We start from the raw sequence: 18,530 nt of genomic DNA, 5'->3' as shown, positions 1-18,530 counted from the left end.
GTTTCAATAAACATCACAGTTTTATGATCTGTTTCTTTGGTGATAGCAGAGTTACATCAGTGAAAAAAGTTATGGTCTGGATTTCACTCAAGGTGATGTGACGGCTTTTAAATCAGTCGCTCTTCATAGAGATGCGCTGCACACAGCAGCATCTGTCCTGTCTGTTCACTGTAACTCTGCATTGAGATTTCGCATATTATAACTTATACAAAAGTAACAGTGACAGTAAAACTATGACATGACACTCACATGTGGTCCGCGGATCACACGCATGCGGAACTGTAGAGGGCGATCCGTTGCTTAGCAGCACTTAGCTACAGGGCACATCTGGGCAGTGAGGGCACGTCTACGTGGATCATGTGACCAACCGAGGGTAGATCTGAATTATTATTATTTTGTTTTATTTATTATTTTGGGCCACACAGACAGACTTTTACACACACACTTACAAAAAACAAACAAACAAACAAACAAAAAAACACTTTGACAAAAGGGCACTTTGGGCATCAAGGGTCAAAGGGGCAGGTGCTCCAGCCCCCCCCCCCTCCTCTGCACGAGCCTGAGGTGATGACATTTTTTTATCCAGCGGGTCGAACATCAACTTCAGTGAAACATCATAATGTCCAACTGTCTATCAGTCCTCTGTAAAAGTAGTCTCTTTAAGACAGTATGTTTCTTACCAACAACTATTCACTGGAATCGCACACAAATATGATAGCTTCCGTTTTTCTAAAAAATACATTTTATACCACACCTTTCATTAAATTCCTTCAAAGTTATTCTGTAGGCATAACTGACTCGGTTGTGTGGCTTTGTGCTTAGGACAGCACAAACAGTTCTGCCACTGGGCTGGACTGTTGCCAAGCAGCAAAAACATTTTCTGGCACACTAACATTTGCCTTGCTAGCTACTTTATGTAGATCTACACACTACCGCAGTAGAGCACCACAGCTTAGCTGTCCTGATGGATCTATAAGAGCACCTCAAGACTGCATTCAGCTCAGACTCCTTAAAAGACTGAATGTCCATGTTTTATTTTTTTGATTGTTTGTTTTTGGTTGTTGTTGTTGTTGTTGTTGTTGTTTTTTCTTTGAGACTCACCCTAGTGTGGACCAAACAACCGGACCAAGACCACTTGAAACGTTGGGTCTCGGTCTGCCTCCAAGTGGACTCTGGCACGGTTTGTTGTGGTCTAAAAGTAAATGTACCAACCACAGCATTTAATGTTTGCAGTTATGTTATTTGAGCTGATTTAAGAAGTTAAACTACTAATAAATCCATCTGCTGATCATGAAAACTGTTCAGGGAACAATCTTATAATTGCATGCAAAGACCTCTGCAAATCATTTCATAGCCATAACACATATGAATGTAAACGTGGGTATTTTCCCTGTTTAATAGGTCAAATGCTGTTACTTTGTGTACTATGTTAGATTAAAAAGTGTGTGACAGCAACCCCACTGTAATAAACCCTGAATACCTGAATAGTTATGGTACAAGACATCTCATGTTCATCATCTGTGGTCTCTACCTGTCAGTTATTGTAATGTTAATGTAACAGTTATTAAAACACCTTTAAGGTGCTTTGATACATGTAGTTAAAAGTCCCAGTGCTGTTGTACATATCAGCACTTATCGCTCATCCAGTATTATTACTTGGCCAGAACTAAGTATCACGTAATTTTCAGTATCTCTGCCAACTTTTCTTACTTTTATTGTTATTCTATTAGGCACTATTTATTCCTGTTACTACTACTATTGGTTACTTTGTTGTTTTTATTCTTATGTTACTGTCATTTTTTGAGCCATCTCATACAAGAATTTCCTTCAGGATTAATAAAGTTCTGTCTTAGCATAAACAGATCTCACTTGTCAGTTAAAGGCTCTGAAGTCACGCATCACCACTTTCTGCTGTATCTTAGGATCCATGACATGTGACTGGTGACTTAAGCCCAACTGGCCTCTGCATAACCTCATGATCACTGCACACTTGAATACTGTCCAAGCAAATACATGCCCAAAAATCACCATTTACCATGAATCAGGCATGCGCCAACATAAATGCAAATGAACAGAATGTATTTAAAATGTATTTAATACTGGACCACTGCCAGTGAGACCAGGGGGCCGAAGCACATAGCCGGACCCTTTGAAGTAAAGTCAGGGAAGGCGGAGAGGAGGCTTGTCTCCCTGCCTGACTTCCTCCTGGTTAACTAGACATGTGATTAGCACTGCTGTCTGCTACTTAGTTTGCCCTGCAGTCAGCCTGCTCTGCCCTCAGAGGAAATACTGCCTGTGGGTTCCTCTGACAATACCAAGGTAAGTCATATTTACATACATTCATCTCCTCATGACGTTCACAGTAATAAATGATTTTCATGCCTGCATGTGTTTGTATTTCCAAGATGTTACCGATAATGATTTCACTCTTTGGATATTTGTGCTACTTATTCTGTCAGCTAGCAACAGTGATTTGACTCATTTCATTGGATCAAAGTCAGGTATGAAAGTGTTCAAACTTGTAAAGGCACAATTCATGTATTTAGTAGCTAGTAGTAGTAATTTTTGACAACTTTCTTCTGATCTTCTGGCCACATTTTAAACTCCATATAAGAGAATGGAAAATGGTTTGAATTTAAATAAAACGGACATAATCTGTACTGTTCTTCTGCTGGTTAAACTATTCCAGGATTGTGTGTCCACCCTTGTTATCAAGCCAAACCTTCCTTTTGCAAATACAAGGAGTCCTTCAAATGTGCACCTGTTGAGTTGTGTGCATCAACAGACCTTAATACACAAAATCCTCTGTAGAGCTCACACTAAAATATTTCACAAGTTAAAGAATACAGACTAAGGTACTGCAAGGAATATTACAATTAAATTTTGAAGTGAATATTTTCATAATGTCCTCTTAATAGAACTGTAAGATACTTACTGACTCACGCCCACTAAGCAAATACAGCTTTTGTATACTGTTTGACTATTCAACTCTTAAGAATTTAACTGTGGGAAAGTTGTGAGCAATATTTTTTTAAACTGGGTGAGCACAATGTTCTACTCAGATTCTACCATTTAAATGTGACTTGTTGTTGTACTTGTGTGCTTGTGTTGACCATTAGTGCCCACTTGCAGAGGCAGAAATTCAATTAGCTTAGATTAGGCTTTTTACATGACGAGTGGAAAACACAATTATGTGATGTTCCTGAGCATTCCTTTAGTCGTCCCTGATTATAAGTGTTTGCATGTATTTTAGTGGCATTGGTTGTGTGTTATGAGGTCTGTACGTTCTGTACTGTAAACGCCAATTTGCTTAATCAACAGTTTGCGCACAGAACTTTAACATACAGAGTAAGAAATTTCAAGCTGGTGCAACTTCAAAATGTAAGTTATTGAACTTGGGTTGAATAATTACACTGTAAAAGATGAGAAATAGTTGAGAAAACTTAAAGTTTCAAAATGTTACTGCAAAAGATTTTTGACTTTTGAGCCCAACTCAAATATTCAGTAAGCTTAAGATGTTCAGTTGAACCAACTACTGTTCAGTCACACTGGACAGAAAACATGAAAAACAAATTTGATTTCCTTTCACAGTTTCTCAGTTTGAAGAGTTAATTATTTATTTCACACCATGAACTTACAGCTGCAGCTGCTCCTGTTTGAGATACTTTTTTCCAGCATCGGCGTGACGACAATCTGTGAAACTGCTCCCAGTGGATTTATGAAAATAAATGTAAAGAGACTGAATTCAACACTAATTTTCAAAATTGTTGTCAAAAATGTTCTCATTTTGGAAAACAAACAACCATGATTTATCTTAAAAATTAATGGAAACACACACATCAAACAAGGATTTTAACTCTCACACAATGCATACTGGGAAGTCTGTTAATATGCTGCACCTGAAGCTTTGACTCATTTTTTTCTTATAAATTTGTGTATGCAAGAAAATAATAAGCTGGTAAAAACACATGAAAATTCTCCAGCTATATGTTAAGTCAGACAACATATTAATTTTACAACAAGAAATGATCTACATGTCATGTAAACATAAAAATGTTTATTTGATCCATCAAAATATATGTACAATGTACGTGTTGTAATTGGCCTTTAAGTAATTAGTCTATTCCGGCTTTATAAATGTTAATAAAATTAACTACAAAAAATATCAAAACTTGTTGAATAAAATATCCATAAAATAAAATACATCAATCTCACAAGGGATTTGTGTCATGTGATCATAAAGTTTTCATGTCATTTTGACAGTCCTGATCATTCGTGTGGACTGTGGACTGGCTGAATTACAGTGACCCTGAGTGGACCTTTAGTGAATTTATTGAGGGAAGTTAATCATGAAACTGGGCCATGTGAAATATTTGAGTGGGCCCCATTTAACCGAAACTTCATTAGAATCCCTCAGCAATGTGATGGTTGAACTGTGCCAAACCTCACCAGATCACAGGACAGATGGACAGTATGTGCATGTGATGCATGTGACGCAGAGTTCTTTAACACCTAATCTCGGTCAGTGTTCTAAGTCACTGACCCTTCATTGATTCTATTATTCTGGTCTGTTTTTTTCAACCTACTGTACCATACATGCTCAGCTCCAGGGAGCAGACAGACACAGCTAACAACTAGCTGGTGAACACAGCGGTGCATTTAGCAGCTTAAGAGCCAGATAATTCTCTCAGGAGCTTGTGGAGAGCAAAAACAGAGGTAGAAGAGACTGGACCTACATTCATCAGGTGGACACAAACACTGAACACTTCATCTGAGACCAACAGAGGCCAGTTTAATGACAGGGAATAGGCCAAGGTGTATTTTTAACTTGGTTTGGCTCCTGGCACCCGGAGTCAGAGTCAGCTAGCTGCATGGCTAACCAAGCTAAGGGCACTAAGTGGTTACAGACTTCAGGAAGTAAAGCTATGTTTCAATCAACTCCATTAAACAGACAGCTCAGTTGTCCACTGGCCTATTGTGCTTATCCATCTAGATCATCTTGGTCTGAGTTGTTGAGTTTTGGAGCTATCAACCACAGAGATGTGTGCCTTCTCTCCAGTATAATGTTATTAAATGGCACTCAGCTCGTGGTGCTCAAAGCACCAAAAAAATGCATCTGAAAAATTCATATAAGTAGTGTCTATTTCCAAAAATCAAGACCTAGCTACTAAAGAAATTGCACAGACTTGTTGTGAGCAGCTTCGTGTAGGAACGACTTTCTAGTAGAAAAGAAAGCAGTTCCTGTAGATTCCAAAGTAGTTCTGGTAGATTCTACGGCAAAAAAAAAAATAGTAGTAAAGTCAGTACATTAGCGAGACGTGCTGACACTGAGCTGACAGAAGTCAGAGGGGAAACCAGGAAATACTTCCTCCAATATTTTCCTAGACTTAAAAAACTCTAAAATACCTTTAGGAATACCAGAGAATATGCAACATTGTTGTCATTGTTAGGCCAGATCCTGGCATATAGGTGACATTTGTGATAAAAAACACTTAACCATTGATTTTGACCTTATGGTAACTTTAGTCTGGTACAGAAAAAAGGAGTATTGACTAAATCTCTCGCAACGAGCTTGTCAGAAACTATTTCCTAGCTCTCAATTATTAACAGTGGAGACTTCAGAAGTGAAAAATTCAAGATGTCAAGACACTCACATTCCATTCATCCTTTCTCCTGTCTCCTGTCCATGAGACAGCCTGATCCTAACCCTTTGTTCTGTGCAAAAATGCTCTCTAAAGCCAAACATAATAGAAGGCCTCAGCAGTCTGAGCTGACCGATGCAGAAGGAATCTTCCAAATGTATCATCTTTACAGGACAAGATTCCTTTTTGTTTCTCTATTGTCAGTGTTTTCAACTCTGCATGTAGTAGGTACCCACTTGATTTGTCTAAAGTCATGACATTATGATTACATAGTTTGGTCACTACATCAAATTGGCTCTACAGACCAAGTGAGTCCTCTTCCATGGAGTTATCCATGTTGCATGGCCATGCATTTCTCCTTTCTTTTCATTTTGTCTCCTATTCAAGGGAGAATGAGGCAACATGTTTGCAATCTGCAAGTTCACTGCGAGATGCCACTAAATCCTACACACTGGTCCTTTTATAATTAAAACAATTTACCCCAAAACTCATGTACTGCACTAATTTGCCTCCAGAACTACTGTTTTCTGTTCAAGACCTAAATCATACAGCTCCAAGTTAATTCATCCAGTTGGATGATTGGATAAAAAGAAATGCCTCTTACTGCTGAAACGGTGCTCTGTGTGATTGGTGCCTAACTGAGGATGCTAAAGCCTCATTCGTTTCAGAATAAGAACTGTGGATTTTGACCTGCATCTCTCATGGTGATCACTTGGACATGGACATCTGGACATGCCCTTTTATTTTACTGTTATATTTGCAACAAAATGAAATAGAAAGGACTCTATAGGATAGCAGTGGATGTAAAGTGAGCCTTTGTTGACAGTTGACTGACTTATTGGACATTTGATTTGCTGCTAAGTTGTCTTTCCAGAATTCTGAAGAGTTAAAAGGTCAGTGGAACATTACAGTTCAGAGAGTTGTGTATCAAATGCCTTCCTCAATTTCCCACAGATGTGTGCAGGAACATTCACAAGCAAACTCCACACAGGAACCTTTCCATTTCCAACCTTTCTCATGCTTTGAATTTGTACCATAAACATGACGTGACTTTCGCCTGACCAGCTGATTAACACTCGTGCCAAGTGCACTTCAGCACCTGATGTTGCATCGAATCGCTGGCAGTGTAGCACTGATTGATTATTTGGAAGAAATTTAAGTGATCTCATTTTAAAATTGGCAGCGTTTTCACTGCAGCTTATTTTAAGTATTAGTATTCAAGTGAAATCCTTCTCATGTTTCCAACTGTTAATGCTGACTAATAACTTTGCCCCTTTTTGGAAACAACTAACTGTGTGCTCCTATCACCCTACTGTTGCCCAGAACCAGGCAGCCTGCCCACTCGCAGGCATCAAATTCACAATGATGCCTGGCACCACGTCAGGCAAGAAGCTGGACCTCTCCAAGCTCACAGATGAGGAGGCCAAGCATGTTTGGGCTGTCGTCCAGCGAGATTTTGACCTGAGGAAGAAGGAGGAGGACAGGCTTGGGTGAGTTTAAGAGATGGTTCAGTGAAAAAGGTCACTTAAAAAAATGATTCAGATCTGTCTCTCTCAAAAACCCACAGAATCTCACAATGGATTCCTTCTTTTGCTTTCACATCATTTTTATTGTGTGTTTTCCATGTTCTTATCCATTACTGTGTTCATACTTTAAACTCTAACCCTATTACAATAATCCAATACAGACAAATTACTTGTACTGTATTGAATTCAGCTCATATTATTCAGTAAATCATATCTCTTTTATATCTTTTTTAGCTTTGTCTTGTGTGTAATATTTCCCTCAGGTTTTCTTAGATTAGATAAAATTTTCCACCAGCTTTGCTAACTCTGCTCCTTTAGTCATCCTTTCTGTGAATTCAGGATTATAAATTTAAGATTACTATAAGGCTATACCTTAAAAAAAATACACAGCCATGTTTTCTCCCTCACATGTTAGCATGCTAACATGCTAAGCTATTACGGTTCAATGGTAAACACCTGGTGTGTTCACTTTGCTTGTGACCCCTTGTGAGGGACCCCTATCCAACAATGAGCAAAGAGGTGGAACAAGAGTGGAGCTGAGGCGGCCAAATGAAGTGTCTACCCATAATTATGCATAAATTTAAGCCTTAATATAATTTAAATGGGTAGGATATAGAAAAATTCTCTGCTATTCACTTGTCTTGAATGGGGAAATTAGCTATAGAGACCAAAACCATTTTTGTACCAGGTGGTAAACATGTTTATTTCTGCTGAAAAGTTGTGAATTGCAATATGAGGTCTATGACTGGACAAATTACTGGCTTTTGGAGTCACCCTCAAGTGGTCATTCCAGGAACTGCAGTTTTTGGCACTTCTGCGTTGGTTCCATTTTTCAGGCTTTGAGGTTGCTACTTGAACTCACTGTGCTGCAGCCATGTAGAAATGTACTCCAGGAGCCTATGACACCATTTGTGGGTGTGATTACAGGTAGAACAAAGCACACATCAATTTGAAGCTTTCAACCAGACAGGACAGTGTACTTCAGCCTGATGTTAACTTACTTTTAAAAGTGAAATTATATTAACCTTTGCAAAACAGCAGCCACTATGACAACTGCTTAGACTTAGTTAGGGACTGACTCAAGCTAATGTTAGCTAATGTTGTTCCATCAGCAGTAACTGTGACCAGCATCATTTAGATATTCAGCACATTGACAGTGAATATTCATGTATCTTAAGTGCCTCAAATCTCAGTGTGAAAGCAGTGTTTTTTCAGCAGTTTGCAGTTGTTTCTGCTTTCTTATTCAGAATAAATTAGCTGATTGATATTTATTGTCATCAAGAGGGAATTAACACCGCTGTCAAAATAAACAATTAGCATTATCTGGAGGCTCATATATTCTTACTGCTCTATTTCTAGGATCCCTTTGCTTTCCATAAAGGATGAGGAAGTAGAGATTGTGGAGGATTTGTGTGTGTATTTGTTTAACAACCTGCTACACAGCAGCTTTTCTACATTTTGCTATTTTCACCATTATATGAGTTTTAGTGATACAGTATCATTTTGGACACTGGACACTATAGAAAAACATCCAGTATTTGTTTCACATGCTGGTTTTCTGCTCTGATATCATCATATGATCATGACAGTGTAGACAACACGGGGTGCTCACATATCACGGTTAGCCTGTAATCACATATCCTGTCTTCAAAGCCTGTAATGCTGGATAATTGGTTATCTGCTGTACTTCTTTATTGAGAGAAGATGGCCGGTCTTGTTTGGTTTAAATTTGGTAAAACCAATCAGATATGAATGCTGCACTATATTCCTGAAGGCTGGGCTGACTTTGTTGAGCGGTGCATCACCAACAGACGATTCAATAATTTTCTCCTAACTCACTGAGCTACTACTCACATGTTCTTGGCAGAAGAGACTGATGGATGGTTTAGATATCAGGCTGTGGGCGGAAAAGGTTTAGAGGGAATTTCCCTCTAAACCTGGATGTGGGTTGACCTCTTTACAGCAGCAGGAGCAGGAGCAGTCCTTCAGCATAGTAATGACAGTCCACAAACAGAAAAAACTGTCAGTGACACAACGTTAGAGTATAGCACCTGCTATGTGCATCTCTAATCTGTAATCAACATCTTTGCATGTACCTTACAGAACTGCTGATGTATGAAAGTTAACTCTAAATGTACACACACTATTTTGTACTTAATTATGTACTTATTTTACTATTTACTATTCTTTACTGACTGACTGAGATGTACTGACTGCACTCACAAATCACCCCCAGATCACACATGGCAGCTTTATTATGTTTCGCCTGCAAAACCTGGAATACCTGCCCAATTTCCCTGTGTATGAGTAGAACACTGGCCACGCTGGCGTCGATTCTGAAATACGGTTGCATTACACACGTAATGAGAAACTTCACATATTCTCTTCTCTCTAATCATAACCACACACACACTACAAGATCTGAAAATAATCACACACACACACACACACCACATAACTGGATATTATCAAGATTATCATGCTAGAGGAGATCTCACGTGTGATTTCATGGGAAAGCAGATGTAAACAGTGGAGAAAGACTTAGTGGAACGACTTGTTGTAGTAGCAATAATGCTTTACAGTGAGAAAGAACAAAAGCAGAAGTGAAGCAGGTCTGGATGAAAAAAATATATGGACGGACATGATCGACCTGGTTTGTCTATTCTTTGGCAAGAACTGAAGGTGAGATTTTAAGTGTCAGCTTAATATCTGTCAACAGTAGTATGCTAGTTAACGTTAGCTTGAAGGGCTAGAAAGCTAAATGTTGCTTGGCAAGACCTCTCTTTCACTTCCACGCTGATTTAAGCCAAAGTTTGACTCTTAAATACCCAACTTGTTTAAAAAATAATTGAGGCAGCCCTGATGAGTCCAAGAGCAGTTCGAGGAGGATCTGTAAACCCCTCACAGATAATCTGGGCTGAACTTCGGTACCGACACACTGACAATTTGTCACCGCCCTTTGGTATCTCATACACAAGGTACCTTTATGCAGCTGCCTCTGAATATGAGGTTAAGGTTGTGAAACCCAGTTTGGCTGCTGATTGGCTGCACCAAAAGTGGTGCAGCCAATCAGCGTCCTCGGAGGGACTCCTGGCAGTTACGATACAAATACAAATTTTTTGGAACTGTGAATCACTCAACACCACTCTAATGAAGTCCCTGAATGAAAACATAGAGGTGTAAATGGGCATAATAGGTCTTCTCCTTTCAGTTTATATGGTGCTTTATAACATATTACGAAACACATTTGCAAGTGATCAAATGAAATGATCCTCTGGAGCCCCTGAGGGGCCTGAGGAAGCAGTCAGTAATCCAACCTCACTGGTTATATTCCAAGTTGTAAGAAACTACACTGACACACTGCCCACTGTGAGTGCATTGAAGAACTCAGTGTGTGTGTGTGTGTGTGTGTGTGTGTGTGTGTGTGTGTGTGTGTCAGTCGGAGCGCTGTAGTTTAAGGACATGACAAGACATAGGTGTAATTCAAACAGCTTAAGTGTCCATAGAAAGCATACAAAGCTGCTCTGTGTGTGTGTGTGTGTGTGTGTGTGTGTGTGTGTGTGTGTGTGTGTGTGTGTGTGTGTGTGTGTGTGTGTGTAAGAAATGTATATGACAAAATCTGATCAATAAAGCAGCTGTTATCTAAACTCTGTTCCCCTCAGCTCTGATTGACACACTATCTGAGTTTCTAGTTTGCAATTTTACTGTTTTGAATCAGTTTCACTCTTCTGTCAGTAAAAGCATGCTTTTATTTATTTTTATTTATTGAATTCATGTAAGAAAAAAATCTGACTGTATGTGAATGGCAGACAAAGTCAGCAACTAGGTGGTGAACATACACTGTAAAAAAAAACAGTTGAGAGGCAACGAACTGCAGTAGATTTTTAAGTTTTGAGCCCAACTCAAAGTTTTGGAAGTTTTGAAATAAACTTTAACAAGTTTTGCTGACCTATTCATTCATTGTCCGTAACTGCTTATCCTTGAAGGGTCACCGGGGGCTGGACCATTCACCATTCACTCTCATATTCACACCTATGGGCAATTTAGAGTTACCAATTAACCTATAATGTGCATGTCTTTGGACTGTGGGAGGAAACCAGAGTACCAGGAAAGAACCCACACCCACAACCACTGTTCCACCATGCAACCCCCTATAATCTTTTGTTTAGATAATTTACTTTTCTTTAGAAAAACTTGACTGAACATTTCAAAAAGTGGTCGCAGTGAGCTGCAAACCTGCTTTGTTTCCTTTGATACCTAATAATATGCATAGTCACATTTAATATACCACTGATATTTCATGAAGTGACTACAATAATAAAAGTGTGTTGTTTTATAAGGGCTTGAATGTCTCTCTGCTTTGGCCCTTCCAACTCCATGATCCATTTCAGATGAGAAAAGTCTTGCATGTTGCTTTGCACTGGTCTGTAGAGTTCTGTGGGTCCTGTAGCGGTCGTACAGCCTGTTGACATCCACAGTTGCACAATATAACATATTACAAAAAAGACAACAATAATTTGACCAAATCGGGTTTAAAACAGTAGCTATTTTGGCTTGTAATGGGACACCAATACAATCAGTATTGGCAAAATTTTGAGTCAGAGCAACTGGGGTTAGCTTATTAGCTAAAATATTTGTTAAGTGGGCATTTTGTAAAATTTTAAAGGCATATAATCATCCTTGTTGTTCCCTGACCTCAGCTTCATGTTGAGCCAGATAAACCCTTGCTAAATATTCAACCCACAGCAGGGTCAGATTAGCCTACTAGCAGGCCCAGGGGCAAATAATTAGCTGCAGGCCCCTCTGTGCATTCCAACATAGTTTGGTCAGAAGTTATTTAAACAATGTTTAATTTAAGAATACACAATGCACAACTGGAATATCGATGTGATATGATAATGTTTCTTCCCAGGAGGAAACAGTAGAAGCTGCCAGAGTAACTTGTAAATGTATTATAGGATGTTTATTACATGCCTTTGTTAAGTACTCGATTCTGATTGGTCTGTTACATCATTCTAAGGTCCTTTACAGTATGACAGTGACAAACAGTCTAGAAACATGATGACAGAAACAGGGTATGATGGTAGTATTTTAAAGTTCCTCAGAAGGTTGACTTGCACATTGCTGAACACTTAAAAATTGTGTTGAAATTGCAATGTGGCCTACTGCAATGTTCAAATCACAGCAGGTGCAATATTTGTTAAAGGAAAAAGACCATTTTGAATTAAATATTGTGCTGCATAGATGTCTTGACCTACACATATTCTGCAGACCTAAGAAAATACATTTGTATGGTACAGATCTCTGCAAAAATCATCATAATTGATTTAAAGTTTTTATTGTTAATGTAAATGTAAAATAAATGAAAATGACAATAATTATGCAGGGGAAAGTAATAGTAGATGTGTCTGAAATCCATTTGACAAGATGTCTTAACCAGCCATCTTTGTTAGCATTGGTCTCAGGCTGGACATCCTGTTGTCCTCTGATCCAGGCAGGTGAACTTTCTTTGTTGGCAATGGGGATCTCAACTAGATCTGGTACCAAAATCTGACATGGTAGGACCAAAGAGTGTTTACTAAGTTCTGGTCCTTCTTCAGAATCTGGAATCTCGATGCAGATGTCAGGATGGGGGCCCTCAACTTTGCAGTGTCTGTTGTCTACACCTGCTGTCTTATACCCAGAACATTGTTGACTAGGTTCGCTTAGTGTCCAGTATCTCAATGTAGATGTTTGGATGGGGGCCCTCAACACCGCAGTGTATTTTGTCTGGTTCTGCTGTATGATACCCTAATCGTTGTTCATAGGGTTCTGGTGTTTCTTTTTCTGGAATCTCTTTGGAGGTGTTGGCAGGGGGTTTCTCAACCCTGCAGTGAAAATTATCCGGTTCTGCTGCCTCATCCGATGAAGACTGTCCACTGAGTTCAAGTGTTTTTTCTTGGGCGTCTTGTACCTCTGTGTGTGCGTCTGCACTGGGGCTTTCAACCCTGCTGTGAGTGTTGTCTGATCTTATAGGGTACCAGCAGGGGAGCTTTCAGCCCTGCAGTGATCATTGTCCGGTCCTCCTGTCTGATTAGAGGAAGACTGTTGACTGACTTTTGATGTTTCCTCTTCATTGTCTTGTATCACTCTGAAGTTTCTGATCCTGTGTTCAGATACCCAGAGCACTGCTGACTGGGTTCACTTTCTTCAGCTTCTTCAATTTTGTCCAAGTCATCAGGACTGGAGTTCTGTGGGACAGTTTGAGCGAAGAAAGGATGCTGCAGGGCTTCCAGGGCTGTGATTCGATCATCAGGGTTCAGGGTCAGCATCCTTTTAATTAGGTCCACCAAAAAACACTGATCACCCTGGTTCTCCGTGTCTGTCACCATCAGCTGCTCAAGTTCATCAAGACAGCTAACACACCTTGATTCTGTAACACGTGTGTGTGTGTGTGTGTGTGTGTGTGTGTGTGTGTGTGTGTGTGTGTGTGTGTGTGTGTGTGTGTGTGTGTGTGTGTGTGTCTGTGTGTGTGTAAAAGTGTTTTTACACATATGACATACACATCACACAGTTTCTTCATCTAACTTCCACCTGACTGTCAGTCCAATCAGCCAGAGTGATTGAAAACCGCTGTGTGGTGTTTCAGGACCTTTAATAAAACAAGTAAAAGCTTTATATGATCATATGACAAATATTTGACTAATATGGAGTATTTTCCCCTACGATGGCTATCTCAGCCAAATTGATTTCCCATTTATTCATACAGCATTATTATGAATAAAATATGAGATTATGCCTCACAGGGCCGTTTCTGGGCTGCATATCTCATCTGAGCCGCTTTAAAATGTTCCAGACTTTTTGAATGCATTATGAAGATTTGACTTCCTTATTTTTCTGTTAGATATAGTGCTTTTGTGTATCTGCATGTGCATTACAAAAGAGCCCTTTTGACATTGTTTGCTTTCATTACCACTGGAATCTTCTTTTTGATACAGAGCCACATAGGTCTGTCTGTGTTTGCGACCAGCCTTCTTCAATTTGAGCCACTCAGGTTGCAGCCCCTGCCAAGGTTCTTCTTCATCTATTTGTTTTCCATTCAAATGAGGCGTCATTTGCTGCAGAGGCCTGTTGTTTTCATCCCAGGCCTCTGAAATCTATAAATAGGTACACATCTTCATGTGGTTTACATATAAAACTGTCACGCCTAAATCTTGAAAAACCACATTGGGTTATAAAATGGAATACGTTATTTTGGCAAGGATTTAAAGTTTGTTTTGCCTTAAGTCCATCAAAACAACAAAGACATCATTTAATCATCTAAGTGTTTTATTGTTATAGTTAAAGGTGTCATATGTAGCATTTCTGCATTAAAATGCCCAGAAATGACTAGGCCTGTGTTATATATTTTGTTGAGCTGTATCATTAAATTAAGCTAAATATTTCCAACAATGTTCACACTCAGACTAATCCAGAATTTTATGCAACGCAAAAAGTGTTTAATTTGGTCACCTGTCAACAGCATTATCCCCTTTACCCCCTCCAGTTGCTACAACTGAGGAAATGGGAAACGTCAGGTGATACATCAGAGCAGCCCATCCTCAACAAAACAACATCTGAATAAGTCATCTGTGCAAGCAACTTATTGCTACCTATATTTAGGTTTATTGTTAGTGACGTACTAGTGGCCATAGTAATTATGACAGGAGCAGTTTAACGAGAGAAACAGTCTGCTCACGGAGGAAATGGGGTGAAAAACAGGACTTTCACCCAGGAGACTGGGGCTCCTATCCTGAGTGTAACCAAATATCAGTGTTGACTTATTTAGTTTTAGGTTACTTACGTGACTTATACAAGGTAATTATTTTAACCCAAACTATGATCTTTTCCTAAACCAAACCAAGTAGTTTTGTCACCTAAACCTAACTCATCTACGACCATTTCACAACATTAACTATAAGATCCGGTTCACTTGTCACCATCATATATGTCATTTTGGGAGTCATTGACAACTGACCTATTCTGTTGTTTGGGTATGAGGATATGTTGGTCAAAAAGTGAGGATTGTTCCCACAGTACACCATCTGTGCCACACCAAACAACAGACAGACAGTTAGCTGGTGGACGTTGCACAACACTTAAGAGCCAGATATTTCCCTCAGAAGTGGATACAGACCAAAAAAAGAGCTAAAAGGAGAGTGAATATCAGAAATGAACACAAATGTACAGGTTGACCCTTAACTTATTAATAATTTACAGGAACACACACTCACTGTTAGGATGTGAGGGATGCATCATTTGTTTGTGTGTATGTGTGAGAGAGAGAGCGATCAAGAGAGGAGACAGAGTTCACATCCTTAATGAAGGGTTACTTGTTTTGCTGCAATTCAGCAATAAAGCACAGCATTTGGAACAAGTTATCTGTCCTTATAGCCTCTTGCCACTACAGTGGAAAAAGAGAGCACTCTGACTGAACTAGATGCTCTCAGCAGCAAGGTCAGCCCTATGGTGACCAGTCATGACAATGACGCGTCCTTGGTCCCACCTAGTGTTGCTTTCGTCAACGAAATTTATGACGAAATATCGTCGTCAACGAACCTTTATCACGTGACGAAAACGAGACGAGACGAAACGTAAATGGTGGTTATGTGACGATAACTATAATAAAAATATATAATGCAATATTGTTGACGAATAAAAACGAGACGAAATGTGGTTTACAAAATAAAAACCCTGCTAAAATGTCTCTTCATTTTCGTTGACCAAAACGAGACGAGACGAAATAACTTTTTAATGTTCAGTCGCGTTTATTATTTTGCAGTGTTTCTGTTTCCTAGGCTGTGTGTCGCACTGTGCAGACGCAGGCGACGTCACTTCCAATCCCCACTCGCGGCATTATTTAGATGCAGCTGTGGTGGGATCATGGCCGGGCAGCCGCGGAGAAAACAAAGACATGATCTATGGACATACTTTGAGTACAAACAAGTGGAAAACAAAACGGAATGTGTTGTGGAAAAAGATGGGGAGAAATGCGGCCACAAAATAACGGGGAAAAACACGACAAGTTTATAAGGTAACAATATAAGAATAAGATAACCATGTTTGATTTGTGAAATGGGTTTGACTAAAAGAAAAATCTGGTTTTGTCTATACCAGGGGTCGCTAACAGGTGGACCGCGGTCCGAGTCTGGACCCAGACGCCGTCCTATACGGACCCGGACTTATAACCAATAAATTATTAAGAGATTTTAAAGACGCTTCTATTTTAACTGGCGCAACTTTTCTAGTGTTTCCGTCGCTGGTTTATCTGATCAGGAAACACACAGACCAACTGCAGAGAAGCTGCGTGTGGAGGAGACTGTTGTTAATGACGAGTTTATTACAACAGAAACTAATGTGATGGTTAATGACATCGACACCAACCAGATGCGCTTATAAAACGAAACAACTGTATAAGGAGGCCTAAACGTAAAACAGGAGAGTCTGTGTTTCTCTGTCAGAAACTTTGAGATCTTCTCACAGCAGAGTGAACAGGTGAAGGAGGAGAGGAGGGCAGACTGATCACTAATCAATCACTGATACTGTCGTCCTCTCGGACTGACTAAAAAAATAAAAATGACAAAGTTGGTGACAAACCAAACCTGGATGTCCACACAAATAAAGTCTTTGTGTGAAACACTGCAGAGTGTAACATCGTGCTGTTTACAGACAGTCTGCTGTCTGTAGTTTGACAGAGACAGAGGGTCGTGTCTAGAAGGGAACCCTAGACCCGCGAAAGATCGCGCGAATTTGATTATTTTAGTAGAAATAACTCGCGAGAGTTGTGCAAATAAAGAGTTACCTTCTAGACACGACCGAAAAAGGTGCGCAGCTCAAAAAAATAGAAAATCATGTCTCGGTGTCGATGTTTTTAATGTGGCGGGCCGCCATAAATAAAACACTATTCACTGATCACTGACCTGCTGTGATGGAAAAAATACTCACATTCTTTACTTAGGTATTTTTACATTGTGGTATTAGTGTTTTTACTTAGTTACTAAGTTAGACATTATGATGTTTTGGACCTTTGCTTTAGGAAATTTTCTCTAACTGGACCTCTTTGAATTTTAGTTGAATACCCCTGCTATACTGATTGGATTAAATAGAATTAGAATACTAAAAAGAGAGTAAAATACAATTTTCATTGACTAAAACTAGACTAAAATGTCATCAGTTTTCATTGACTAAAACTAGACGAAAATAGTCATGTGTTATTCTGACTAAAATAAGACTAAAATGCTCAGACTTTTAGTCGACTAAAACTTGACTAGACAAAAAAGAGTATGAAGGTGACTAAAACTAATAAAAACTAAAATGACAGTTTGACACAAAGACTAGACTAAAACTAAAATTAAAACAGGCTGCCAAAAACAACACTAGTCCCACCCCTTTTGTGCGCAGATAACAGTTGAACAAGCTGGGTACCTTGTGTCACCTCAACTTTCTCCTTTCTTGTTTCCAGGTAACATGAGCTAGCTAATGATTGATGTAGATTAGCTAGCTGATGAACTGTCCAGACCTGTCTCTCTCTCTTCATCTCCTCGGTGTGTGACAGTGTTCGGTTTGTTGTCTGCTGCGGTCTAAAACGTTCTCACTAATGTAAACTGAGTGAAGCTGATGTAAATTATCCTGCTGCCTTAATACAAAAACATGAAAATCATGCACTGTTCAGTCATTATATAGACTGAGCTGAAAAAAGGTGAGTAGTGAAGAAATAAATACATATGAATAGTAACCTTTTCCTAAAATGCAGCTGGTTCTGTGGTGTTGGAATTTAAAATCTCCATAGAAGCTTCAATTGAAGCATGTATATTGAGGCTTTTCGTGCGTTTTGGCCTAAAGGTTTAAACTACAGCTGGATTACAATGCAAATTTTTCTTTTTTTTGGAGTGACCGATTTGGGCAGAGCAGGATGAAACCTGACTTCAGTGTACAGAGATAATGAGCAGAGCGGCCTGGTGCAGCTTTGAGCAGGGAAGCATGGCGAGTCAAACAGCTCCATGAGTGAGAAGCATAAATTCTCACCGCATCACTTAGCTCACGTGCTCTGACATAGACAAGACTAGCACGTAGCATATCTAAGTATAGGAAACAGCACAGAAAAAGTTGACCCGTGTCCCACATGGGTATCAAGCTATATGAACTTAAAAAGTAACTATGTCAATATTTTGTTTATAGCTTGTTTTTGTCTCCCCAAAATGGCAAAAAAGGGACAGAATTAAAGCAGATTTAATGACTTAATAATAGATTTAAGCATATCATGGGGAATCCAGCATTGAAGGCAGGCCTCCGCTCATATGAAGCCAACATCTGTGCCAGAGTTTCCACAGTGTGCAACTCATAG

At 39.3% G+C, this 18,530-nt stretch overlaps 1 protein-coding gene across 4 annotated transcripts in view; it reads left to right on the top strand.

Moving 5' to 3' along the window:
* Window positions 1-2,231: 2,231 nt before the first annotated feature.
* mlphb (melanophilin b) overlaps window positions 2,232-18,530 on the top strand; it is a 59,510-nt gene continuing 43,211 nt past the window's right edge. For all 4 annotated transcript variants that reach the window (XM_084723977.1, XM_084723980.1, XM_084723979.1 and 1 more), the window contains exons 1-2: window positions 2,232-2,319; window positions 6,966-7,132. In XM_084723977.1, coding sequence (XP_084580103.1) covers window positions 7,005-7,132 — 128 coding nt within the window. In that variant the 5' untranslated portion in view covers window positions 2,232-2,319; window positions 6,966-7,004. The remainder of the gene's footprint in view (window positions 2,320-6,965; window positions 7,133-18,530) is intronic.

This window comes from Lutjanus erythropterus, chromosome 8 (assembly GCF_056507025.1).
Source record: "Lutjanus erythropterus isolate fLutEry1 chromosome 8, fLutEry1.hap2, whole genome shotgun sequence".
Taxonomy (NCBI): domain Eukaryota; kingdom Metazoa; phylum Chordata; class Actinopteri; order Lutjaniformes; family Lutjanidae; genus Lutjanus; species Lutjanus erythropterus.
The sequence above is the reverse complement of the archived record's forward strand: the minus strand, read 5'-3'. Positions and strand labels throughout refer to the sequence as shown.